The 27,046-nt window shown below is 45.0% G+C and overlaps 1 protein-coding gene across 12 annotated transcripts in view; it reads left to right on the top strand.

Moving 5' to 3' along the window:
* The window catches only part of Pxk (PX domain containing serine/threonine kinase like), a 65,865-nt gene extending 39,159 nt beyond the window's left edge, over positions 1-26,706 (top strand). For 2 of the 12 annotated variants that reach the window (XM_021181478.3, XM_021181481.3), the window contains exons 8-18: positions 2,532-2,636; positions 3,337-3,438; positions 6,032-6,193; positions 6,547-6,664; positions 8,124-8,202; positions 9,985-10,033; positions 12,493-12,570; positions 13,061-13,147; positions 13,650-13,719; positions 16,866-16,928; positions 25,424-26,706. In XM_021181478.3, coding sequence (XP_021037137.1) covers positions 2,532-2,636; positions 3,337-3,438; positions 6,032-6,193; positions 6,547-6,664; positions 8,124-8,202; positions 9,985-10,033; positions 12,493-12,570; positions 13,061-13,147; positions 13,650-13,719; positions 16,866-16,928; positions 25,424-25,638 — 1,128 coding nt within the window. In that variant the 3' untranslated portion in view covers positions 25,639-26,706. Of the gene's footprint in view, positions 1-2,531; positions 2,637-3,336; positions 3,439-6,031; positions 6,194-6,546; positions 6,665-8,123; positions 8,203-9,984; positions 10,034-12,492; positions 12,571-13,060; positions 13,148-13,649; positions 13,720-16,865; positions 16,933-18,798; positions 18,869-21,181; positions 21,213-21,424; positions 21,458-22,989; positions 22,993-23,808; positions 23,835-25,423 lie in introns of all 12 variants that reach the window. The other 10 variants (XM_021181483.3, XM_021181482.3, XM_029468676.2 and 7 more) reach the window with 10 other exon arrangements.
* Positions 26,707-27,046: the final 340 nt, after the last annotated feature.

Below are 27,046 nucleotides of genomic sequence, written 5' to 3'. Positions count from 1 at the left end.
AAGTCCTCCTGCTGCCTCACTGCTGCTCAGGGTCAGTGTTCTCTTGAGGGTGAACCTGGATACAAGACCTGGAAAATACTCTGTGGTCTCAAGAAAATGAAAAGGAACAGTGGCTTTTAACTCAGGCCAGAAGTGTGCAGGCTAGTCCCACAGATGTGACGTCCTTTACGCCAGTGTTGGTGACATCTTGGCCCATTAATGATAGCTGTTTAAATGTAGTCTGTATTTTAATCAGATATCAGAGTAAGATAGAGACACTTTTCTGAGCCTCTTGCTCTTATTGAGCATTTTATCAGTGGGACTCCAAGATCTCTTTCTAGAAGGACACTAACTTCTCAGGGGCTAGGTAAGCTGGGCGAAAGGATGACAGAAAGAGCCACTTTGCTGTGTGAGCTACTTTCCACAGGCTAATGAGCTGGCTTAGAGAGACATGCATTGCTTGTACTAATGGACAGTCCTAATTTAAGGCCTTGGTTGGAAGAACCCACACTGAGAGACTTACTTCGTACAGAATGTCTTCAGTAAAGGCTGGAGTTTGGTCTATGGATGGGTTAGTGTTAATGACCTGTTTTCCACACACCAGAACTAATTGCTTTATGGAGTGGCTGGTCCATCGCGTTCACCTTTGAATTCATCTTGTTAAAGCAATGAGGCCGTGGTTTAATGAGGTGTGATCTACATCCAAGAAAAATGCTCTGGTCTCGAGTTTGCGTGGTTGTATGGTAGATATCTGGCTTTCAAGAACCCAGATTTTTGTTGCTGTTGTTTGCAGTGATTGAGTTTGAATCCAGAGCCTTGTATATGCTAAGCAGATGCTCCACCACTCAACTATGCCCCCACCTGTCATTTATCTTTTATTTTAAGATAGGGTTGCACTAAGTTCCCCAGGGTATCATTGAACTAACTCTCTGACCCAGGCCGGTCTTGGACTTTTTTGATCTTCCTGCCCCTGTTTCATAACTCTGGTATTATAGGCTTGAACCACCAGGCCCAGTTAGCACCCAGATTTAAAATTACTCATAATGAATGTTTAAAAAAAAACAAAACAAGAACAAGAAAGAAGGAGCTGGAGAGATGGCTCCGAGGTTAGGAGGCTTGTTCTTGCAGAATGCCTGGGTTTGATTTCGAGCACCTACATGGTATCTCACAACCGTCCATAGTTCCAGTTGTCACCAGATACGTATATAATGTGCATACATGCCTGGAGGAACAATACTCCTACTTTATAAAATAAATAAATCCAAAAAATTAAAACAACAACAAAACCAATAACAGTGCTACTGTACCAGTATTGGAGGCAGAGGTAGGGGGGTTACAAAATCAAGACCAACCTGGACAACATAGTGAGACTTTGCCTCAAATAACAAAAACAGCCCCTCCACCATATCCCAACATAGTGCATGTAAGAAATACACATTAAGCCAGATGGTAGTGGTGCACTCTTTTAATTCCAGCACCAGGGAAGCCAAGGTAGGAGCTCAGAGTTTCAGGCCAGCTTCATCTACAGAGCAAGTACCAGGACAGCGAAGGCCTACACAGAGAAACCCTGTCTTGGAAAAAAAAATATCAGTAAAACAACAACGAAGATATGCACATTAGCTGGGCTTGGTGGCTCAGTCCTCAAGCAACTCCTTCTAGACGACAGGTAATGGATTCACATTAGCCCATTTGCAGGTCATATCTCAGACATATTTTGAATATGCCCTGGTGATAATCCAAGTAAGCTCTTGGATTAGGACTGTCCATTAGAATAAATAATGAATGTTTCCCTAGGCCAGCAAGTTAGCCTGACAAAGGCAGCTTAGACAGCAAAGTGGCTCTTTGTCATTCGCCCGCTCAGGTTACCTAGAGCCCGAGCAGTCAGTCAGCCTTCTTGTCCATGTAACCAAAGTTCCAGGTTTTAGGAGCACATTAAGTCTTTAAAGAATTTTTCTACCTCACCTCACCTTGCTGGCTGACATTTGGGTCCCATCTGCAGAGGACACTGAATCCGCCGCATATTGCAGACTTGTGTAGGAAGTCAGGGAAGTCCATGCTCCTGCCTTCCACACCAAAGCACGCTGCTCATGCAGCTCCCAAGTGGATATGCTCCCTGCCTTGGCATCCAGACAGCAGTGTGGAGTAAGTGGCAGGGCTGTGAGCAGAGACACACTTGGCCTGCTCTCCCACTTAGCTGCTCTGACTGCTGAGCGACTGTTGATTGACAGTTGATTGCCTTTTCTTCTCTGCCACCATGGTTCTGCCTGAAATCTGGATGCACAGAGCCAAGTGAGGAAGCTTTCAGAGACCTCTCATGAGGGCTTAGCCAAGCAAGGCCTCAGGTGTGGAGCTTGCCCCCTCCTCCCGGTCATCTGAGGGAGAGGAGCAGGTTGATCATCTAGTCACTAAGTAGCCTGTGTTCAGGAAGTGGCACATCTGCGTAAAACTAAGCCAACCTCACAGGTGCTTGCCTCTCCATAAAGAGAACATGAATCTAAAAGGCCCTAGATTCTGGTGTAAACTAACCTGAATTTATTTTTTTGTTTTGGCAGCACCCTTACATCTATCGGGTCACCTTTGCCACGGCTAGCGAGTCCTCAGCATTGCTGATTAGAACCTTTAATGAAAAGGGAACTTTGAAGGATCTGATCTACAAGGTACCACTTATAAATCAAGGCCATGCTTATAGATTTCTTCAGTCCCTTTAGAATCTGTTTTGATGTTTGATATATAAATTTCCAAAAGGTAGGCCCCGTGAAATTTTAAAAAATAATTTTCCTCAGGATTATAATTAAGTCGTTTCTTCCCTTAAGCCCCATGAACTTTAATTTTTACATTTTAAACATAGCATGGTGAAATCCCATGTTCTCGGGAGACTGGCCAGGAGGATTATGAATTTCAGTCTAACCTGAATCACATAGTCCCTATCGCAAAAACAAACGGACACAATTAAATCTGATTCGGAAAGACTAGTTTGCTTGAACAGCATGCCTTTCCCATGAGCAGAAGTGGGTGTCTGTCTGTCTGTTACACGGTAGGTAGGCTGCTCCGATGGTGAGTTTGCAAGTTTATACTTTGCATTCGAGCAGAGCAGTCCTGGAAAATTCCTACAGTAGGCAAGACTCTGGGGATGGCCCAGGGTGAGGCCCAGTATGTCATCCCTTGGATATAGAAGAACTAGACCTCAGACCAGGCTCTTTACCTCAGCTACAGTCTACTGGGTTAACAACAACAGACCCCACATGCTGTGTGCTGGGGCCCCTGGCTGACTCCTGGAGTCTTTCCTACCTTTTCAGGAAGCCTGTGGTAAACATTGCTTCCTCTAGCTCTTTATGTATGGTTGATTCTTTTCTAAAGGCAAAACCAAAAGACCCCTTCCTGAAGAAATACTGCAACCCTAAGAAAACCCAGGGCCTGGAACTCCAGCAAATAAAAACATATGGGCGGCAGATATTAGAGGTAAGAGATTTTTGATTTTGCTTAAGTTATTGTTTTAGTTCAGGTATTATTGCTGTGAAGAGACACCATGACCATAGCAATTCATATAAAGGAAAACATTTAATTTGCGGCTGGCTTACAGTTTGAACGGCTTAGTTCATTATCAGCACGGCAGGAAACATGATGGCATACAGGCAGACATGGTGCTAGACAGGTTGCTGAGTTCTGTATCATGATCTGCAGGCAGCAGAAGGGGACTGTCCTTACTTGGTGTAGCTTGAGCATATGAGACCTCAGAGCCCATCCCCACAGTGACACACTTTCTGCAACAAGGCCACACCTCCTATTCAGACAACCACAGTTGCACTCATATTTCACCAAGAATTACAATTTTTAAAAAGATTTATTTTATTTGAGTGTATGTGTCTGCCGCATGTGTTGGGGCTGCTACAGAAGCCAGAAGAAGGTGACAGATTCCCTCGCACTAGAGTTACAGGTGGTGGTGAGCCATCCAGTACGGTTATCAGGAGCCAAATTTAGGCCTTTTGGAAGAACAAGTGACTTTTTCCGTAGCCTCCTAGAATGATAGTTTCTAAATGGGAAAGTTCTTTTGTACTTTCCAAAATCAGAGACATTGTCATATTATCTATCACTTGATATATACTGATATAACTTGATATATTATACTGGATATCATTGCTATATCTTCCCCCAACAAACAAATATTTGATATAAAGGTGACAGTAATTTAGATCTATAAAATTCCAAAAGTTTGGCTATTAGGTCATCTTTTGGGTTATTTGGCTGATCTTTATCTCTGTGCCAAGATTTTTTTCTTTGTAAGCTTCATCTGTATTGTCTGAATGTGGAAATATAAGCCATGCTATGTGAGATCCCTTTGCTTAGGTTCCAGGGATTGAACTCGGGTCATCAGGCTTCGATGACAAACATTGTCAGCTACTGATCTGCTGGAATATATATATATATGTTTGGAATTTTTGTCTTTTGTTTTGCTGGTTTGTTTTTGAAACAAGGTGTTACTGTGTAGCTCTGACTGGCCTGGAAGGCACTCCATAGACCCAGGTTGATCTCAGACTCAGAGATCTACCCTGCCTCTGCATGCTAGGGATCAAAGGCCTGTGCTGAGATCCCTGACTCCATATGTCTTCTTTACGGAACTATAAAGGCCTGCTCCCATTTGGGATAGAGATATAGCTCAAAGGACAGTGTGTTCTTATTATTCCAAGGCACAAAGTGATCTTCAACACTAAGAGAGAAACGGAGGTGAAAGAGAGGCAGGAAAGAGTGCCAGCTTTGTCCATGTTGTCCTCTCTACATAATTTCTCTAGGCTTCTTGGATTTCACAACCCCATCAGTAGAGAGTTAAGCATACCCTAGTCCCATGTTCTTTATATCCATCCATCCTTCCATCCATCCATCCATCCATCCATCCATCATCCTTCCATCCATCCATCCATCCATCCATCTAGATATCTATATATAAAGATATAGCTTCATACATACATACATACATACATAATGTGTTTTTGTGTAAGGATACACTTGTCTATATATATACATGTGGAGGCCAGAAGTCAACAGCAGGTGTCTTTCTGTTGTCCTGAAACTCACTTTGTAGACCAGGTTAGCCTCGAACTCAGAAATCCTCCTGTCCCTGCCTCCCGAGTGCTGGAATCAAAAGGCGTGTGCCATAATGCCTGGTAAGATTTCTTAAAGGATGACATTTTAAAGGTCTAGTCCCAGGTCCTTGCGGGGACATATCAGGTATCTTTTGCTGAGTCACTGTTTATCTTAATGGAAGTTGAGAAGGTTGCTTTTGTAGAGAGGCCAGAATTCTACTTTGTATTTTTATTACTAAACACCAACCATGTTCACAGTAGATGTTGAATAGGAGAAGTTCTCACCTTCACCCCCTTTCCTATGTGGTTGGCACAGACACTGATGCCATAGCTTTATGAAATCCACGCAGGTGGAACAGGACAGCCCCAGAAAAGAGCTGGCTGCTGGGACCAGAAAGTTCCCAAATCAGAGCCTTTGGGCATCAGAGCTGTTTCCTCCAACCTAATTCTCTTCACCTGGGAAAAGAGGAAACTCGATGGTGTGCCCGACAGTCTCACAGCTGTGAGACAGTCTCTATCATCAGTCTTTTTTCCAACCAACTCATCAGAGTTGGCATTTTTTGGGGGTGGGGATCTCTTCAGTGGCCTGCTGGATTTCATTTTACAGTAATTAGGTTTTGCTTGGGAGTTAACTCTTAGCCTCCTGCATGTTGAGAAAACTGCTGCGGAGCTCCACGCCCGGCTTCAGATGCCTTTTCTTCTTACGTTTGTTTGTTTGTTTACCTGTGGGTGCGTGCTTGTATGTGAGTGGGTGTATGCATGCCATAGCACATGTGTGCAGGTCAGAGGACAACATTTGGGAATTGGTTCTCTCTTTTCTCCATGTCTGCCCCAAGGATTGCTGTCAGGTTCAGTTGTCAGCACATTTTAACCTGAGCCATCTTGTTTTTTCCAAAAATATTTAAACCGTGAGTTTACCTTGTGTGATATGTGAGTGAATTGGGAACAGTTAACCTGCACATCTTCTTTAATAGGTACTAAAGTTTCTTCATGACAAGGGATTCCCTTACGGCCATCTCCATGCAGCCAATGTGATGCTGGATGGCAACACTTGCCGGCTGCTAGACCTCGAAAACTCACTGCTGGGTCTTCCTTCCTTCTACCGATCCTACTTCACACAATTCAGGAAAATCAATGTGAGTTGTGGCAGTCATGACAGGTCTGTGTTTGGGTCCGATTACCCTGTGCATTAAGCATTGGAAAATTCAATTGGAAAGTTGGAGTGTACCTTGCTCCTATTTCTCCCATGGAACATTGCTGGGTCTCTAAGAGGCAAAGATGACATGGTGGGACAAGGAAGTAAATAAAATCATTGGTTGAAAATGACATATAGCCTAAGTCACAAGGATGCCTTGTGAGCCTTGTAAAAAGGCTTTGGAGTTACATTGGGAATGAGGCTACCCTGAGCCTTGTTTCTCCGTGGAAGCCTGGGCAGGGGGAGTGAGGGCCAAAGACTGAAGGTTGAACATGGCACTGCTTTCTTTCCCAGACATTGGAGAGTGTAGATGTGCACTGTTTTGGCCACTTACTCTATGAAATGACTTATGGACGACCTCCCGACTCTGTGCCTGTGGACTCCTTTCCTCCTGCATCATCCTTGGCTGTGGGTCAGTACAGGGCTTGGCAGTGGGGTGTGCTGGGATCTGGTAGTCTACAAAGCTGCTTAAGCTCTTACCAAACTCCAAGAAGGACGGAGAGCCAGTTGTCATGCTCGCCAGCCAGAGCACTGAACATTTGGATGGTTTGTCTGTCTGTTCATCTGTCTGAAGCTTCCGGAGAAACGTCTGTAAACTGCAGTGTGATTCTGAGAGCAGGACAATGGAAAGAGAACTGTGGCCAGCTTAAGCTAAAGTGAGGGTCAGGCAACTTCCAGCCAAACTTGAGGAGCCAGGCAAGTGTCAGAGTCCCATCCAAGCAGGAGTGGGAATTAAAAGGAACTCGAGAGCCATGGCTGGAAGCCTGGAAGATAAGGGCCTAGCCTGCCCAGCCAGGCCTCCAGATTCGAGGAAGGTGGCTCAAGGGCTGTTACAGTCTTACCCAAGGAGACTAAGGAGGACAGAAGAACAGGTGAGGCCTAAGGACCAGTGTAAACTCATCTTAGACCATCTCATTCTCGAATGGCCAGCTCAGAGCTCAAGGATGGAAGAAAAAGAGCCCAAGGTAGCTTTGGGGACACTGTTTGGAATATGCAATCACTCTGTCAGTTTTCACTATGCCAGATGAGGCAATTCAAGGGAACAGACATGGGCCTGGTGTGGTGCTGCATGCCTTTATTCCCAGCACTCGGGAGGCAGAGGCAGGCAGATCTCTGCGAGTTTGAGGCCAGCCTTGTCTACAGAGTGAGTTCCAGAACAGCCAGGGCTGTTACACAAAGAAATTCAGTCTCAAAAAACCAAAGTGAAGCCGGGCATGGTGGTGCACGCCTTTAATCCCAGCACTCGGGAGGCAGAGGCAGGTGGATTTCTGAGTTTGAGGCCAGCCTGGTCTACAAAGTGAGTTCCAGGACAGCCAGGGCTACTCAGAGAAACCCTGTCTCGAAAACCCAAAGGAAAAAAAAAAAAAGTGAAAAAACACCCTGGTACTGTTTCCTGCCAAGTTTGAGCAGCTGAAACTAAACAGTAACCTGTGGGTATGAGAGTCTGGTCACTCTTTTATAACATCAAGGTGTTGGATGACAAGCTGTCAGAAAATTGGCATTTTGTGTCTTGGTTTCCATTAAAAGCAAGCAAGCGTTAAAATCAGGTTCTGAATTTTGCTTTTGTGTACTGTTTACTTCTCTGTAAATAGAACAGTTGTATGAACACTATCTTGATGCCTTCCTCCATTTCTCCTTGGAGTAGACTTAGCTGTCTGTCAGCATGTGGTTTCTGAGGCATTTCTTTTGAGTCATTGATAATGGCAGTGTTTCCCATCCCCCCACATATGCCATCTGTCTGTATGTGAAGAGTTTTGACACTGTCCTGATCAGCCTGCAGACAGTTGTTGCAAAGAGATGTCAAACTTTTCCTCACCAAGTGGATCTGCGAGAGTTCTGTGGGACTAAAATGTGTATCTGTTCATTTCAAGTGGCCGTGTTGGAGTCTACGCTGTCTTGTGAAGCCTGTAAAAATGGCATGCCTACCGTCTCCCGGCTCTTACAGATGCCGTAAGTCAATCATATGCATTGGTTGTAATCTTGATAACTTTGCTGAACCTTGGACCGACTACTCTGCCCAGAGCCTGGTGCCATGGTAATGACTCAGTTGGTCCCTGCAGAGTTGAAGTGACCAGCTTGCTGTCAGGCACTTACAGCATGATACCATGACCCTTTCCTTGTGACCACTCTGCTTAGTCCAGTTGCTGTCCTGGAAATCCTGTGTCCTTCCCACGTGTCCCATCACCATTAACACGTGTATGTGTTTGTTGAACTCCTGATTTAGGAAATACAATAGGAGGGTCCTCCCTAGCACCTCTCTCTGCTGGTCCTGCCCCAGCCACCAGCTGGGTACCCATCAGGCCTTGGCGGGCCTGCCCTCCACAAGAAAGTGATGTGTTCTTGGGTTCCTGTGCTTTTGTTTGTTTATTTCATCTCTGAGCACTAGCTGTTAAATAGCTAGTGTGTACCAAACTTTGTACCAAGGCTTTTGTACTCAAAAGACCTCTTCCTGTCAGCACAGTTGTGAGGAGCTGAGTGTGTAAGGCCTCCTTAGGGCCTCTCCTTCATGCAGAGGTTAAGGTGATGTAGCTGAAGTCAGACAAACCTGTGAGTGTATCTCAGCTTCATTCTTCCTCCCAGAAGGACATAGGCAAGCTTTCTGAGCGTGTTGCGAGGTTTCCCGAGCCCTGCTTCGTCTGTACCAGCTTGTTGTATAGCAAAGGTATTCAGGAAGTAACAGCAGCAAACATGGCAGGGGACAAAGTGCAGCCAGAGGCTACACTACAGGGCCCTCATTCCTTCCTCCTACCTGGTTAGAGACGGCCTGCTATAGGCCAGGCAATTTTTCCCTCCCTGGGGAAGCTGATGATCAGAAGAAACAAGCCCTTGTCCACCAAGCCCTTGTCCACGGATGTGACACTGCAGCATCTATTTCCAAACCAACAGCCACTAATAACAACATACATATGAGAAAATAGATCTACTTTGAAACCTACAACATTTGCCACAGACTCCTGGGTCAGAGAGCACTCAGTCAGGGAGCAGTGGGTGATGTTGCCTGCTTCGATGTGCACCTGTATCATCTCCCCAGGGCTCTGTGCTTGTTCCCAGCCTCAGCATCAGGACAGGTATTCCGTCTTCCCCAGAACCTTCCACCCCATGGGCTTCCGCTTTAAAGAGGTGTGTCTTGTGTTTAGTGAAAATCTGAAAGTCAGAGGATGAATGGCAGGAGAGGACCAGGATTCGAGAAGGATGCTGAAAAAGGCGTTCATCATTTCTGTGTGGGGTGAACTTCTGTCTGTCTCAACAGAATCTCACATTAAGAGCACTAAGTCACTTGGACACTGTCCATGCAGTCCTTCCAACCACACCAGTCAACAGTGCTTCCTGCTGTTGTTCTAGTAGCATACCCTGGAAGAAAGAATTGTTGCACGCCAGAAACTACTGTTTTAGGATGAAGTGTGTCTTACATTCCAATCAAGACAGAATAAACCGCCTTTTCAGATGCAAGAAAACAAATAGTTCTGTTTAGAAACATCTGTTCAATATATCTGCAACGTTTTGCAAACTGGTGTTTATCAACTCTTTTAAAAAAATAGTATATGGCCCACAGTGTCACGTATAACTGACCTGGTCCCTCCCCCAAAACAGCTCTGAGGGCACCGAGTGACTTGGAAGCACCTTTGCCTTTGCTGACAGGTGGGCTCAGAGGTGGTAAGCTGCCCTACCCTGCTCTGAGAGTACACCCAGCACTGAGATTAAACACTTACGCATTTGTTTCTTTTCTTATAGATTATTCAGTGATGTTTTACTAACAACTTCTGAAAAGCCACAGTTTAAGGTAAAGCAAATTATATAAAATTTGGGGTTATGGCATAAGTAAGTTGACTTTGAAAATTAATTTTTTAAAAAACTAAAAGGTTCATAAATGAAAAATTAGGAAGTATCCAAACATCCTATAGCTAGTTACTATTTTGACTGTTTATAATGCATGAGGTTGTTTTATTAGTTTTTTGTGTGTGTTTGTTTTCCTTTCAAGATAGGATTTCTCTGTGTAGCCTTGCCTGACCTAAAAGTTGTTCTGTAGACCAGGCTGACCTTGTACTCAGAGATCCACTTGCCTCTGCCTCCCAAGTGCTAGGATTAAGGTGTATACCACCACTTCCTGGCAGATTTGGGCCGGGCGTGGTCTACAAAATGAGATCCAGGTCAGCCAAGGCTACACAGAAAAACCCTGTCTCAAATAACCAAAAAAAAAAAAAGAAAAGAAAAAGAAAAAGAAAAAGCAGACTTGGATAGCCTGCCTTCCCAATGCTGGGTTATAGGCATGCACCACTATGCCTTTTATCTACTATGCACATTTTATCTACTAAAAGTGAAATGTATAAATGCATTATAATCCTGTGGAAAGTAATTATTATTTAGGCCAATATCAACAAAATAGTGGGATCTGGAAGACAGAATATAAACCCAAATATCTGTATCTAAAGAAAATTGGGAAGGAACTATTAGGAGAAGCAGCAGTGTGGAGCGGTGATCTTGGGCTTTACACTGCTCTGTGGCTGCTAGCAGCCATTTGCTATTTGGGGCCACATTGCCCTCTGCAGTGGTTGCCCTCTGCAGTGGTTGGCCGATGCACCAAAGCCCGGGAAGCGCAGCCCTGCTTCTCCTTGGACGAAGTAAACCTCCCACCTCTTCAGCTGCTTTTCAGTGCTGGTTGTTTTAAGTAATCTCTATGTTGGTTTCCACGGTGACTGAATCATCTTGCATTCCTACTCAGTACACAAGGGTTCCAATTTCTCTACATTCCTGCCAAGAGTTGTGTTTTACCTGCATCTATGTCTGTGTACTACACAAAAGCCTTGTGCCTGCAGAGGCTAGAGGCGGCATTCGATCCCCTGGGACTGTGACCAGGTACAGATCCTGAGCTGCCATGAGGCTGCTGGGAACCAAACTCAGATCCTGTAAAAACTTATCCATTGAGCCTTCTCTGAAGCCCAAATGTTTGTAATTATTATTATTCTTGTCTGTCTGTCTGTTTACACTGGGGTCTCACTATAACTCAAGTTGGCCCAAAACTTGCCTTGTAGCCCAGGCTATCATGGAACTCAAATTCTCCTACCTTGACTTCCTGAGTGCTGGGATTAACAGCTTGCACTACCATGCTAAACTTATTTTATGGTTTTTTTTTTTTTTTTTTTGATGGTGACCATCATAATGGCTATGAAGAGATATGATATCTAATGTGTGGTTTTGATTTGTATTTATTCAGTGTTAAACTTCTTTTTAACTGATGAAAGTTACCATTTGATAAGGCAGGGTCTTTTTTATTATTTTTAAACATTTGTTTATTTTCTTTTTTCTTTCTTTCTTTCTTTTTTTTTTTTTTTTTGGTTTTGGTTTTTCGAGACAGTGTTTCTCTGTGTAGCCCTGGCTGTCATGGAACTCACTTTGTAGACCAGGCTGGCCTCGAACTCAGAAATCTGCCTGCCTCTGCCTCCAGAGTGCTGGGACTAAAGGCGTGCACCACCACGCCCGGCTCATTTGTTTATTTTCTTTGAAGAAATTTCTGTTAAAGCCCTTTTCCCATTTTTAAGTTGGGTTATATATTTTTGTTGTTCATTTGTATAAGTTTCTCCATATCTATTAATCAAGTCCTTATAAGTATTAACATATTTTAAATTTCATTGTGAGCAGTGTCTTTTGTTGACCACAAGGCACCTCCCTGAGCTTTAGGGGTTTGGCAGTTTTAGGTGTTACTTTAGGTCTTGCACCCATGCTGAATTAATTTTCAAATATATATATATATATATATATATATATATATATATATATGAATGATAATGATTTAATCTTACTACTTTTTATGTAGTATTTGACTTTTGCCAATGCCCTTTTGAAGCTATCGTTCTTTCCTGGTTGTGTGTGGAGACCGTTTGTCTGTGTACAAGTGGGCATGTTTCTGGGATCTCTCATTCTGGTCCATTAACTGTGTAGTAACTGGTTTTGAAATGATGTTTTGGGAGGTCGTGTGATAATAGGTTTTGATGCTGTGTTTGTTCTTTGAGACTGCTTTGGCAATTCTGGAACCCTTGAATTACTTGAAACATAGTGTGTCTACCCTTTAAGTTTATGATCTGTTGTCTGAAAGTGCTGGCAAGGAGAGGGTAGCTGGTGTACATGGAGCATGGTTTTAACTGGAGGACCTCCCATGTGATGACGGCTGCTGCAGCATGTGTTGAGAACTCAGGAGACTCCAACTACTTCACTCAGTAGCTCATGTACTGATTCTCCCTTCAGATTCCCACAAAATTAAAAGAGGCCCTGCGAATTGCCAAGGAATGTATAGAGAAGAGACTCACCGAGGAACAGAAGCAGGTAAGCTGGCAGTTGCCCCGCATCCCCTGTGATCACTCAGTGACCCATTCACAGTGATTGACTTTGGACGTTCACCTACATACCCATTCCGTGCCTACTTGCTCTTAACCAGATTTGGGGCTAAGTTCTGTGGCACAGAACAGTGTCTCACAGTTCTGCCTTCAGTCTGCTCAGTCTGTGTTGAACAAGCACACGCACTGGTGTGACCATCCTTCATGATGAGGTCTCACTGGTGGGGCGGGCGGTTAGCAGCACTCATGGGTCACATTCTGCTGTAAAGATCAATGGCAGGAAGAAATTGGGAAAGTGAGAAGGGTCACCGTCACTCAGCATGCCCTTCTTCCAGAGAGCCAGACCTGAGCTACAAGCAGGCCAGGAAAGACCTTATTTATCCTAAGAGCTCACTGTGGACAAACACACAGAAGTCTCCCTGGGAGCCTGCTTTGGGTAGACTTGGTTTACACTTGTTGCGGACTGTGCTCTCTTAAAGATTCACCAGCATCGGAGACTAACGAGAGCCCAGTCTCACCATGGGTCTGAGGAAGAAAGGAAAAGGAGAAAGATCTTAGCTCGAAAGGTAAGTCTTTGTCCCTGTGTTCTCTTTTAAATCCTTGACTGCACGAGGAGAAAATTCTAAGGCTGATGGTGCACACTTATTGACACAGTTTTATCTTGGAAGCTAAAAGCATTTCTGGATGACAACGGGTTTGGAACTTAACATGCATATACACCGCCTCCCACCAGTTGGGTCCTGCAGCCTTTGCCCCAGTCTGCCCTGCTCCTGTTTGTAGAAGATTATGTTTTTAGTGGAGTGTTGCACACACACATGCACACGCACACACATGTCAGTAGCATAGAGTTCGCTGGCAGAAGGCAATGGGAGGAAACGGTCAGGGTGGGTAGTAAGTCAGCATCTTGGTTTTATTTTCTCCTTTGGCTGTGGCTTCTGTGCCTTAGGTTATGAAGCTGAATATGCCATTTTTCACAGCTAGTGAAACTGTATGTCTGGAGTTTTTTTAAACTCTCAGCTCAGAGTGCTTTTTCTTTGCTTACCACCCACCCTTCTTTTATTTTTAAAGAAGTCAAAACGATCTGCTGTCGAAAACAGTGAGGAGCAGCCAGTGAAGCACAGTAACTCCAATAACTCAGGTAACTGGTTAGATGTTGCCGTGGGCCCAGCCCCCAGAGGTGCAGTTCAGGACTCTGTAGGTGGTATGGAGATTTGATGGATCAGTGCGGTGACGAGAGCGGAGATTAGAAAACTCTGTCCCCTGGGAAGAATTGTGACAACACTCATATTCCCACCTCTCCACTGATGGCTAGACTCCATCTGTCAAAGACAGGAGCATTTGACATGGAACAAAATCAGGCCCTTCTGTGTACATGGAAATTAGCCTAAATCTAGAACCCATGTGGTTGAAGGATGTGTTCCCTCGGTGGGCTGAGAAATAGACTCTGTGGTGGGGTGGGGCGGAGGGTTGCGTGTGGGTGTATGAGTGTCACAGTACCTCTTTTGAGTCATTCTCTCAGTCATGATCAGGACTCTGATAGTCTTTACAGTCATTCTCCGCTGCCCCTCTCTCTGCTGGCCATACTGACTTTGAGCCTAATGTATATTCCTTTGGACCAGATTGAAGGTCAAACTGAGTGATCTGCTTATGAATCTGTGAAGTACAGTTCATTGTAGAGTAGGGAGGTTTCAGTAACCCAGGCAGTTTCATCCTGACAGGGAATGGGAAAGGGAGACTAAAGTGAAGCTGATTATCCTTTAAAGAGATGAAGGACCCATCAGAAAGGGAGAAGCTAAATATATGCAAAGAAGAGGGTGATGGAGAAGGGCCACAGGGGAGCATTGACAGCCCCACTGTCCATGTCAGGATTGGGGGAAGCCCATTCATCTCTAAAACACCGGAGAGAGGACAGACAGGTGAAGAAGTAGAAGTCTAAACGTGGGAGGGCTGGGCACAGCAGTATATGCTTGTAGTCCCAGCTACTCACGGCTGAGGCAGATTCTTTTTTTTTTTTTTTTTGAGACAGGATTTCTCTATAGCCCTGGCTGTCCTGGAACTCACTTTGTAGACCAGGCTGGCCTCGAACCCAGAAATCTGCTTGCCTCTGCCTCCCGAGTGCTGGGATTATAGGTGTGCGCCACCATGCCCGGCTCCTGAGGCAGATTCTTTAAGCACAGGAACTGAAGACAAGCCTGGACACTGTAGTGAGACTGGGTGGGATGGATGGATGGATGATTGGATGAATCAATCATAGGTCATACCTCATTTTCCTTGGTCAATTCAGATGTTTGCCCACACTAGAGGACATACTGAGAGGTACACTAGCAAATTGAGCTGTACCTTGAAGGCTAGACTCTCTGAAGCCGAGAATGCAGGAGGTGTAGGTAATACTGAAGATTGGAATGCGAGTGCTAAAGCTCTAGGAATAGGATGAGGATGATGACACTGTCACAGAATCCTAGGTTTGAGTTAGGCACAGTGTTGGGGGAAAGGAGGTCCCAGTGAGGACAACGCATGCTTGGGGAGTGGAAGCTGCTGTGACTGGCATATGATTTCACATTTGGGAATGCATTTGCTTCCTGGTTTATAGGATGAGCAGGGGCTAGTCAGTGTCCATGGTGGGGAGATGCAGTCTCCAGCCAGCACATCCATACACTAGTGACTCTGGTTAAGCAGCTGGTTCTTGGTGAAGCAGAGAAGGCCTACTCTACTCTTTCTTTTCCCAAGATTATGCCTGCTGTTCTCCACATGCAGCAGGAGGGGTCATCAGCGGAATCCAGGAGTGGGGTAGGGATGTAGTTTAGTTGATAGAATGCTCACCCAACATGCACAAGGCCCTGCTTCCATTCCTCTAATACAGTGAAGTGGGTATGGTGGCATGTGCTTGCAGAGAGCACTTATGCAAACAGGAGGATCAGGGTGTCAGGGTTGTCTTTAACCACATAGCAAGTATAAGCTAATCTAAGACACATGAAACCTGTCTGAAAAAAAACAAAACAAAAACAAAAACAAAAATCCTACCCAAGATACCTCAGGAGTTTAGGAAAGACAAGAACTGGTTATTGGTAGAAATGCAGTTACCAACCGGTCTAGAATCACAAGTTCAGTTTTCTGTCTTGAAGATCTGTCAGTGATCAGCCCTCCTGTTGTACAGAGCTGAGGAAGTATTTTGACAGCTGTGGTTTAGTTAGGACCCATCACCAGTGTGTCCACAGGGACAGACGAATCCTCTGAGTCATTAGTGGAGTGATGGTAGAGCCCTACCCTCAGAGCTGGTGGTGGCTGCTCAGTGCTGCATGACAACAGCCCTCTCCTGGTGCAGTTCAGGGGCCCAGGCTGTCCTCTCCAGAGGGCTATGCCTTCCTGGTTCCACATAAGAGGCTTCTGCTGCAGGGCTAATTCCTTGGGCTGGGGCATATTTTCTAGGGATTTTTTCAAGTTGTGGGGATTTTAGGTTTTGCTTATGGTTTTTACCCAAAATGAGGGTGTTTGCTGAATTTCATTAAGAAAAGGTCGAGAGAATCCCCAGGCTTGGGCCTGAGCCTCTTTAACTGAACCGACAAGGTGTCTGCTTATCCTAAGGAGATGCTGATTCACAATGGTTGAGTGAGTAAAACCTAAGTGGGCGTAGTAGCGCACACCTTTAATCCCAGCACTTAGGAGCCAGAGGCAGGTGGATTTCAGAGTTTGAGGCCAGCCTTGTCTACAGAGTGAATTCCAGGACAGCCAGAGCTACATAGAAAGACTGTCTCAAAGAAAGCGTCAGATGTGGCAATGTGTGCCAGTGGTCCCAGTACTTGAGAGGCTGAGACAGAATAATCGTTGAGGAGGCTACAGGGAACAAACGAATGGATAAACAGAAAAATCATTGAGAAGGCTACAGGGAACCAACGAATGGATAGAGGGAGGGAGGGAGGGAAGGAGAAAGGGTGTGTGCATAAATGCTTCAAGGTGCTCTTGGGAGAGGCTTGCACAGGCTGCTGTGACCGTAGTCATTGGTCCAAGGATGGGATTGGTTCAGGAGAGAGACTACAACCAGTGTGTATGCTACCCGGTCCTCATTGGTCAATAAACCTGAGTGGCCTGATGAAGGAAGTACACCCTGCACTAGAGTGAAAACCTGTCACCACTAGTCTAATTCCTAATTTCTGTCCTTCATCACATGGTCCCACAAGCTCCACACGATGGGCTGATTACAGATTTTTCTACAGTGCTGACTTTCTGCTCATGCCAAGTTTAAATGTCTGCCTTGGGGCCCCATGAGGATTTCTCTGTTTCTTTTAGCAGGATCTGGAGCCAGCTCACCTCTCACATCCCCATCATCTCCAACTCCACCCTCCACAGCAGGTTAGTAAGGTGTAACGTCTCTCTCCATCAACGGGGCAGGTGGACTTGCCTTGGCCCAAGCATTTTAGGAGTTAGACCCCACCTGTCTTCCCCAGAGGGACACCTGCAAATCAAAACGTGTCATCTAGAGGCTTGATTCCCAAGCTCAGCACTTGGGGGAAGGCTGCTTTCAGGACCCCTGGTTCTCTCTAGCATACGATTTCTGTTTGCTGAAAAGCCTCTTGCAAGGCTCATTGGGTCAGAGCTTGTCTTAGGGCAGAAAAATAAACTGTTGTCCTGGCCTTTGTCCTACCACAGTTTAGTCTTCCGGTCTTCCTGCTGTAGGTTTGTCATGTTAGAGCTGATGAGATATCTAGCGCAGAGTAAAATATTCCTACCAATAAATTTCCTGATAACCATTTGTTCTCTGTCCCTCCTCTAAAGCACATAATTATCTGGGTAGTCACTAACTTTTGTTCCACCTGTGAACTAAATCAGACACTGTGAGGATTTTTGGGGGGAAGAAAAAAAAAGCTGACCAAGAGTTGTCTTTGGGAGTACCTACAAAAGCACCAGTTCTGGAATTGTGTCTCATGTCTCTCCTCTTTGAACTAAGATCCTTTTTCCATCATTTGTAAACTAATAAAAAGGAGGGGCAGCGTTTCTGCTCCTCCTCCTCCTCAGTGTCTAAGATGCTGAGTCTCCCATTCAGTTTGCTGCTGTCCTCGGAAGAGTTCTTCCAGCTGTATGAGAGGGAGATCTTTGGCAGGGTTGCTCTGAGCTGACAGTACCATACACTTTAATGCTTATGGCATTGCCCAGGAACCTCGGAGAGTTTTAAAGTGGCTGCCTTTAAATGACTCTAGCGAAGCTTCCTGCGGTGAATGCAAGAGGGCTCGGTCTGATTGACTCTGTCCTTGCTTACTGTAGAAAGTTCTAGGGAAGGGGTCAGTTTTATGTAGCAAAATGCCAGGTCATGGGGATGATTCTCTTGTTCTGACTTTCTCAGCAGACTTTACAAGGAGCTTCCAAATAGACAGAACTCTCATCTGGAGATTGACTGTTTGGGCTAAGCAGACGTTTCTGGAAATGTACTGCTTTCCTATTGTGAGCCATTTTCCATATACCATGGTGTAATTCCCTATCATTTGCATGTGCTGAGGAAGTGGAGAAGGTTCTGAGACTTCCATCCTGGTTACCAGGGAGATGCCTGCTTAGTGTGCAGAGCACCTCACTGTATGAGTGGGAGTTCTCTCCCAGTCTCACCTTTAGATGCCCTGCTTCCTTCATAGTCTAGGGACCCTTCGAGGGGAACTTCCAGGTCTCTTTCTCTAGATGGGAGTGATGATAGCAGCTTTACAGAGACTGAGGTAACCCTGAGAATGAGAGAAGAAAACTGCAAGTTTCTGTAGCACCCAGTCAGTATGGGAAAGGTTCCATCTGAGGACAGTGGGGTGGCAGGGAGCAGTACTGTGAACTGAGGGGAACACATTTTGAAGCTCAGGCGCAGTGGCTGTCAGGAGAGGCTTCTGAGTCAAAGTAGCATCTCCTTTGTTCCTTTAATGACTTTGCTGACAAAATTACAGAATTATTCACCCCAAAGACCACACTCTGACCTCTACTGGCTGTTACTTGTAATGAATCTCAGAGCATTTGCCTGGTGCTAAGCCAGGTAAACACAGGAGGTCTGCTCACCTAACATGTATTCAAGATATGCTTACAGGTGGCCTGGAGTTTACCAGTAACTCTGTAGCCTGGGTTACAGACAGAGGCAGACAGGCTCCAACTGATGTCCCATGCCTCAGGAGTTCTAAATTGTCAGGCACAGTTCAAGCAGACAAAAATTTCTCTAAGGCCTGCTAATATTTTCTTCTTTAATCCCATCACTCAGCAGAGTCACTAGCAGACCTAACTGTGGGAGGAAGAAGCACACTCCATTTTCAGGGCTTCTCCTGGGCGAGGTGAGGGGCATGATTTTCAAGCCTTGTAAGGCAGCTAGGTCAGGCCCTGTAGGAGGGACAGCAGCAGCCCGGTGTTGGCCAGTTGAGTTGAGCCATGGGGCTTCTGATGGCTTGTTTTAGGTGACCATGGTAACCAGATAGGGTCTTGTTTAGCTGCATTTAGGATTTGGCAGAGGTGGCAGACATATCTAACTGAAGAGATCTTACTAGTGTGAGCCTGGTCTAGCAGCTGAGACCCTCTCTGCGGCTGCCTCCTTTGGGACAGTTTGAGATCAATGGTAAATTGTTGGGGCTAACGCTGGTTCCCCGAGTCTGGTGGCAAATGCACTGGTAGAGTGGCATTCTCTCATACTCTGCAGTAAGGCCCTGGTATTTTGTTCTTGTTTTCATTTTTTGATGCTTTTTTAGTTTTTAGTGAGAACTTATAAAGACAGCCAGCTTTAAAATTCCTTTATCTCAATACACCTTATGCCATGTGTTACAAGGAACATTCATTCTCTATATTCATAGAGCTGAGTGTTTTCAAATGTCCCAGTTTGCACACATATAAATATTCACTGTCTCGGAATTTGGAGGAACAGGCAACAGGGCTACTCTGCCTTTATTCCCTTTTATGTGTGTGTGCATTTGTGTCTTGTGAGGATTCTGGGGAGGCCAGTAGAAGTTGTGGAACCTATGCGGTTACAGGCAGGTAGTAGCCTCCTCATAAAAGTGCCAGAGATGGAACTCAGATACTCTGGAAGAGTAGGAAGCATTCATAACCTCTCAACCAACTCTCCAAGCCTTGTGGGGTGGGGATTAAGATGGAATCTCATGTAGCCCAGGTTGGCCTCAAACTATTGCATTGGCTTTTTAGAAAAAGTAGATTTGCAAAAGAGAGTTAAAGAAACTAAATAAACCTGAAACTTGATTTTGATAATCACATCTAAGTGATGTGTATTCTCATTTTTTAAAAGAAATAGCCATCTATTTTAAAAAAAAGATTTATTTATTTTATGTATATGAGTACACAGTGGCTGTCTTTAGACACACCAAAAGAGGGCATTGGATGGTTGTGAGCCACCATGTAGTCGCTGGGAATTGAACTCAGGACCTCTTAACCACTGAGCCATCTCTCCAGCTCCTCATGTCTCATTTAATCCTCAACTTTCTTCCTGTCCAATGAGAGTGGATTCCAGTTTAGCTCCATTTTAGAGAAAAACTGAGCCTCTAGTAGCATTGAGAACTTGGCCAAAGTCACAGGTGATGCAGCTGCAACAGCCAGGGTTTGAACTTGCTTCTGCCTCTGTTCGTTTTCCCCACTCATTGAGTGCTTGCTTTCTGGGGAGTCTCTGTGGCCTGTTTCAGTTAAATACTGCTCTGCTGGAGCTGACTCTTCAGGCAGGGCAGGACACTCAGGTCCATTCCCAGCTCTGCCAGCTGCCAACTGTGACCTTGAACAAGTCAGCTCTGGTCTCAGAAGCTGGCTTTTATTTTATTTTATTTTTTACTTTAATTAATGTTTTCTGATAAAATTCTAATTAACAGAGGAAATAAGTTCAAAATGGTGAAGGCATGATAAAGGGATGAAGCTTGTAGCATGGCAGTCAGCATGTGTAACAACGAGTACTTTTCAGAGAAACGTTCCAGACAAATGAAAAGCATGAGAGCCAGGAGTCAAAGCACAGCTCAGACCCTCTGCAGGTTTCTCTTTTCTCTTCCAAGTAAAATCTCTTCAAACCATCGTTATTTGTCATCTTCTCTAGACTCTCACACCTAGGTGTATGGAGTGAAAGGCTTGCAGATGTCGTCTTCTCTAGAGAGCTTTCTAAGCAGCTGGCCTTGGAAAGGATCCTTGGGCCACTGGGGTTGCTCAGGGTTGGTAAAAGTGCTCGCTGCCAAGCCTGACACCAGACAACCAGAGTTGTATCCCCAGAACCCACATGGCGGGAGAGAACTGGCTTCTGCAAGTTGTTCACTGACCTCTACAATGTGCTCTGGCACTTGTACCACACACACACACACACACACACACACACACACACACACACACATATACACACACATATAGAAACACACACACACACACACACACACACCACACCACACACACACATATACAAACACACACACACACACACATTCATGGCAAGGCTTTTTTGGTAAAAGAGTGAGCTCCTTTTCTTAGCCTCTTGATAAACCATCCGTGGTGATAAGATGCAGAACAGATCATTGGCATCTGTTCTGCTACACTCAGAGAGAAAACCTCTTTGCTCTTCAGGAGTGCATGTCATGCTTGTAAGTAAAAAAAAAAAAAAAAAAAGTAGCATTTAGCTGGCCTAGAAAGGTGTGAAGAAAGTGACTTGTTCATTTGCTGTTCGTGTTTGTAAACCAAGGTATTTTGTGGTCAAATGTACCCCAGTTTTGCAGTGAAAATATTTAACAAACATTTCAGACTAACATTTTACTGTTACTATTTGGCTAAATGCCATTAAACTCTGAATAATAATAGTAATAATAGTAATGATAATCTCTCTGTCTCTGTCTTTCTCTCCTTTTACTCTCTGCTGTCTACAGTAGAGCATGCACCACTTTGAACGTGAATTTTCGGTAAAGTAAACTATGCTGACGTATCCAGCTTTAAAGATACTGTGTTTCTGTGTGAGATTGGACCCAATGCATTTGTGTCACTGGTGAACAGAGCTGGAAGAACAGAGATCACACTCCCTCGTTGGGGCATTTCAGTGAAACACAGCATCTTTAAAAGTCCCCCGAGTCACTTCATCTGTATTCATTTCATTTCCTTCATGAGCTTCTAAAATCTTCATCTTTCAGTCCTGTTTTAGTTTGGAAGTATGAGCCCTAATTGCATCAATGGCATCAGAGAGCAATTTTGTAAACTGTTACTCTTAAAGTCCTGCTGCAGAAATATTGGTTCCCAGTCACTGGTGAAGAGCATGTGGTATCAGGCAGTTGAGTGTTGGCATAACTTCCAAGCTTTTGTAAATGATGGTAAAAAATAATTCTGACTCATGCTTGGGAATTATTGAGTAAGATGTAAGTCTTCTCATCTGCTAAGGCCAAGGCAAAGGTGGCCCAAAAACTGAAGACTTGCTGTGTCCTTGTGTGACTGCTGTTTCTTCTGGGTCTGGTATGGTCTAGTAGTCAGCTGCCCTACTAGATCTAGCTGCTTAGTTTCTGGAGAAACTACTAGACTTGGATTAGGACTAGGTGACTCAATGTCCTTTGCACAAAGGTGTTACAAATGTGCCTGGCACAGCAACCCTTCAAAGATCTAAACTGCGTAATTTCTCTTTGTGTACTAGAGTGCATCCTTTTTCCGGCCCTTGGCTGATTGTCACATTCTTAATGTTTCTGGTGGAGGGGCTTATGGGAAAATTAGATCAGCTAATATTGAGATTTTTGTCTAAGAGAACATGAGCTAGGGAACTCAGGACCAACCTGGTTGTCATTGTAGGTGTATTTCTAGGAACGTGCCTCATCCTAGTTGTGATGTCATATACCAAACAGAGTTGGTTTGCTCTTCTCTCGTCTGTGCCCTGGGATGAGTAGAGTATAGGTACAGAGAGTACATGCATCAGGCACTTGTTTCAGGTCTTTCACAGGGCATATTGGCAGCTTGTTCTGTCCCTTCCCCTTTTCTTTTCCTGACATTGCTGCTAATGGGTCTACCCTATACTCACTAACCTTTAAAAGAAGCTAACAGACTCTTAAAATGGCCAAAGACAATGACTAGATGGGGCTTATGCTCAGAGATGAGCTCCCAGTGGGTTCCCACCTCTTCCAGTTCTGCCCTTCTATTTCTTAGGGCCTCCCCTCAGCTTCCAGTATCTGGTGGTTCTACCCTTGTCTTAGTGTATGCACCAAGACCTGCCGTAATTCTGACAGGTCTAACAAGGAAAAATGGGCTTCATGGGATATCAGGCCCTTTGGGACTGGTTAGTCCAGCTTCCTATGAGCAGGAATCAGGGTATTTACTCTCCTCCCACTGGATTAAACAGCTCCACTTCTCACACAGTCCCCTCTTCAGTTAGTTATACAGGCACAGGCTGGCCCAGCTCTTTGTGAGCAAATATCAGGATGCTCATTCTTTCATTCATTATACAAGCATAGTACTTCAGATGGTATATTGATATCAATATTGATATTAATACCCGAGGGGTTTGTTAAGTGACAGTTTCAGCCTTCACCTAGAAAAATGAAGATCCATTTACTGAAAGCACCCCTAACTCCCAAACTCTTGTAGTGCCTGTAAGGTTGTGAGGCCAGAGTCAAGCTGTGGTATGCTGAGACTACCACTCTCACCCATGAATTCAAGACCCTGAGCCTGTCTCGAGCCTTCCTGAACCCTGGACTGGAGAGTAACCAGTCTCAGGATGGTCAGTTTCAGGCATGCAATAGGCCCCAGTGCCGCTGCAGTCCACTCCTGTCTTCTTGAGCCTTAACCCTGCAGTGGTTCTTCAGCCAGGGGGTCTGACCCCAAAGAGAGGAGGGGAAGCCTGTAGCTCCCGGTCCGCACTGACCCTGGACAGTCTGCTACCCTTTTTCTGGCCATTAAGATAGTGCATGGTGTGTTAGGCACTCATCTTCACAAGGTAAGAGTGTCCTCCTCTGGCAGGGGTCTGTCAGTCCAGAAACTCAGTTCCAAGAGCTTCAGGAGAAACCTGCTCCACCCCAGCATTCTACTGGCTTTACCCAAATGCCTTAAGTAGAATGTCTCTGCCCTCATTCTACCTGGGCTTCTTAGGTTAACTTCCTCTATAACTCTGACAGAGCTAGGAATGTCTTCCACATAAAAGCTGAGCATCATTCACTGTTGAGTAATTACATTTTGTTCATTTGTCTGTACTTAATCTTTATTTGTATTGCTTTATTATCATTATTTGAGAATCCATGATTACAGAGCATGAGACTATGTATTTGTAATTCTTTAATTTCAGCTGCCTTAGGTAAAGATATAAGGAAGGTAAGTGGTTTTTGTGGATCAAGAGATTTTAGCCATTGCTTGTCACACTTACTGAAAAGGAGGCACTTACTTGAGTGACCTTGAACCATTCATTCTTCATCCACATTTAGTGGACAAAGTGTCTTGCCTGTTATTTTTGCAGCTCATAGCAGTGTGGGAACCACCCAGCAGACTATCTCCTGGGCAGGCCAGGGAGGGATAGAGGAGAGAACAGTAGTGTACATAACTGCCACATATTAGAGTCCAGTACAGCAGTGATGGTTCTGGACACTACTTTGGAGTGGACAGTTTACTAAGTTTAAATCAAAAAAAGCAAAGAAAGGCAAATTGCTAAATAAAGGGGATTGCTAGAGGTCTCAGCAAATAAAGATGCAGGCTCCTAACCCTTGACAACATTTAAAAATATTTACTATGTTGCAAGGAGACATGTTCCTGGAAGCTGAGGATGTCTGAGATACCCAGTTTCCCTTTGTCCAGGATCCCTGATGTTCCAGAAGTTGGGCACACACTTGATGTGACTCATTCTGTTAAGTTAGGCTATGGTAAAAGGGAATAGTGCCTGAAAGACTACTTCCCCCTGAAAATGGGACTGCCCTTTTCTCTACATTCTTCCTGACGGGTATTAGCACTTTATATTTTTTAATGCAGCACCACAGGGAATTATTCGCACCAGACTCTGAGGGACTTAACACTCTGGCTCCCTGTTAAGAATGCTGAGTGGTGCCCGGTGGTGGTGGCACATGCTTTTAATCCCAGCACTTGGGAGGCAGAGGCAGGCAGATTTCTGAGTTCGAGGCCAGCCTGGTCTACAGAGTGAGTTCCAGGACAGCCAGGGCTACACAGAGAAACCCTGTCTTGTTTGGGGCTGGGGCTGGGGAGGCCTGAGTGGCTTACCATTCTGTAACAGGTCAATAGATGCTACTCAGTCTCTGCTGCTTTCCATATCATGGCTTACCTCCTTATAGTCAACCTCAAGTCTCTTTCTCACTTATGCTCTGGCCCTTTTACAAGTACCTGCTTTTCAAGTGAAGATGCAGCTGTGTGGTGCTGAGAGACTGCTTCTCTATGAAATGCTAGCCATGCGAGCATGAGGACCTGAGCATAGCACATGCCTGTAAGACCAAAGCTGGGTAGGCAGGGTATGAGGATCCCTGGGGCTTGCTAGCCTAGTTGAGCCAATCACTTCCTTCAAATACTATGTGAGGAAATGGATTGTTTGTCCCCTTGGCCTAATTCTGCATGCAGATATGTTCCACCTGTGAGCTCAGTAGGCAGAGCCAACCTCAACCTAAGCCATACAGCTGGAAATGGAGTCAGAGCTACTCTAGGGAGAGATGTCCCTGTGTGGTTTCACATACTTGATTCAATTCTCACATGACACATTTAAAGGAAATAACCATTAAATCCCCCACCCTATGCCACCACCTTTGTTGCTTCCAGTTATTTATTTTATTTATTTATTTTTTAATCAGTGTTTGAAGACACCCTGAGAACATTTAGTCCCCACAGAGTTCATTCTGCCCTGGCCTGAGTAGCAGCATCCAGGGCAGGTAGAAAGCTGTAACCCTGACCTCCTCTTTCTTCTGCAGGACTGTCTTCAGCATTACCTCCACCTCCTCCACCACCTCCACCTCCACCAGCAGGTCCCTCACCAACCTCAGGCACGGAGATGCCTGCTCCGTTCCTGCCCCAGGCTGTGAATGGTGTGAGCCGTGGGGCCCTGCTCAGTTCCATCCAGAATTTCCAAAAGGGAACTTTGCGGAAAGCCCAAACCTGTGACCACAGTGCTCCTAAGATCGGCTGATGCTTCTTGGTAACACTGAGCAGGCTCAACCCTCCGTCCCGTCCCACCCTTCCAAGTCCCTCTTCCTAGGTGAGCTCTTCCACAGCTTCCCTCAAGGCCTTCCCTGGGTGAATCCTTGCAGAGCCAGACACACTCCAGTTAGGAGACTTTAAGAGGGAAGTGCTCTCCAAATAGAATACAGTGGGGCCAGCACTGCTGCCTTAATATTTTGCTCCTTGTGATGCTATTGGGCTTCCTTTAGGGGCAGCATTGTATGGGTATCATTTTCACCAGCGAAAGAAAAATGACAGAAAATCAAAAGCAATGACAGTATCCTGTCACAGCAGCAATTGGCCTTTGTCACTCCGTCCTTCCCAGTGTTCTCATAGCTCATTCCTCTGCAGCATCTTTTGGTTGGTTCTTAGGTAGCTCACCTCAGATGCTAACGTTGTGACCTGTCAGTTACACTGCGGAGGGAGAGGCAGCGGCTCACCACTCTCCCTACCTACACACAGGATGCGGGGGGAGGAGACGGGGCAGCCCCTCAGCTCAGTGGGGACTGAACTCTGTTCACCGTGTTGAGAACAGCACCTCGGGATCTGTACAGCCACAATGCGCCAGACAGGACATTAACCACAGATAAAGGGTGGTCTTAGTCCTCAGCCATCAAATCCAGTTTGGAGTAGAGGGAGGGCCAACATTACAAGTGAATTTGGCATCTATAGTAATCACTTCTGATTTGATTTATCCAACTTCAGCATCTTTTGATATTACTGTTATCAGAAATCTTTTATCCTATGATTTGCTTAAACCTTTTAAATAAATTGCACTTTAAAGGATTATAAAAAATCCATTTTAAAATTCAAATACACACATCAGTGTTGGTTACTATGCAGAAAGAATGTTATTGTGTATAGTTTCATGTAATCTGTGATATATGTTCAGCTGTATTTTTTATTAAAATAAATCATGTCACAAAAATACGTTGTAGCTTTTCTAGGTATTTCAGAGGAGAACAAAGTGTAGTGTTACAAAGTATGCTCCTGTAGAGATCCTGACATAAATCAAAAGGAACTTCACTAGGTGTGAGGAATCCATAGACTGAGGTAAAGGTAGAACTCAGCTTGCCTGGCGCTCAGAAAGCCCTGGACCTGTCACCAGCGCAGTGTCAACTCAGCATGGTGGTTTGAGTCTGTAGCACTTAGGAGATGCAGGTAGGAGGGCCATTATCCTCTACTAAATAATTAATCTGAGGCTAATGAGACCCCTTCCTTAAGGAAAGAAAGAAAGGCTGTGAGGCTGTGTGCAGTGTGAACTACTGACCAGTCTCTGATGGAAATCTGGGCCTAAGTGCTTCTGGTTTTAGTTCTGCAGTTTGGGGCAAAGTTTCAGAATAGGAATAAAAGCAATAGTCAGAGTTCTGCAGTAC

Source organism: Mus caroli, unplaced genomic scaffold, assembly GCF_978045245.1.
Source record: "Mus caroli unplaced genomic scaffold, Mus_caroli_1 scaffold_12, whole genome shotgun sequence".
NCBI lineage: Eukaryota > Metazoa > Chordata > Mammalia > Rodentia > Muridae > Mus > Mus caroli.
The sequence above is the reverse complement of the archived record's forward strand: the minus strand, read 5'-3'. Positions and strand labels throughout refer to the sequence as shown.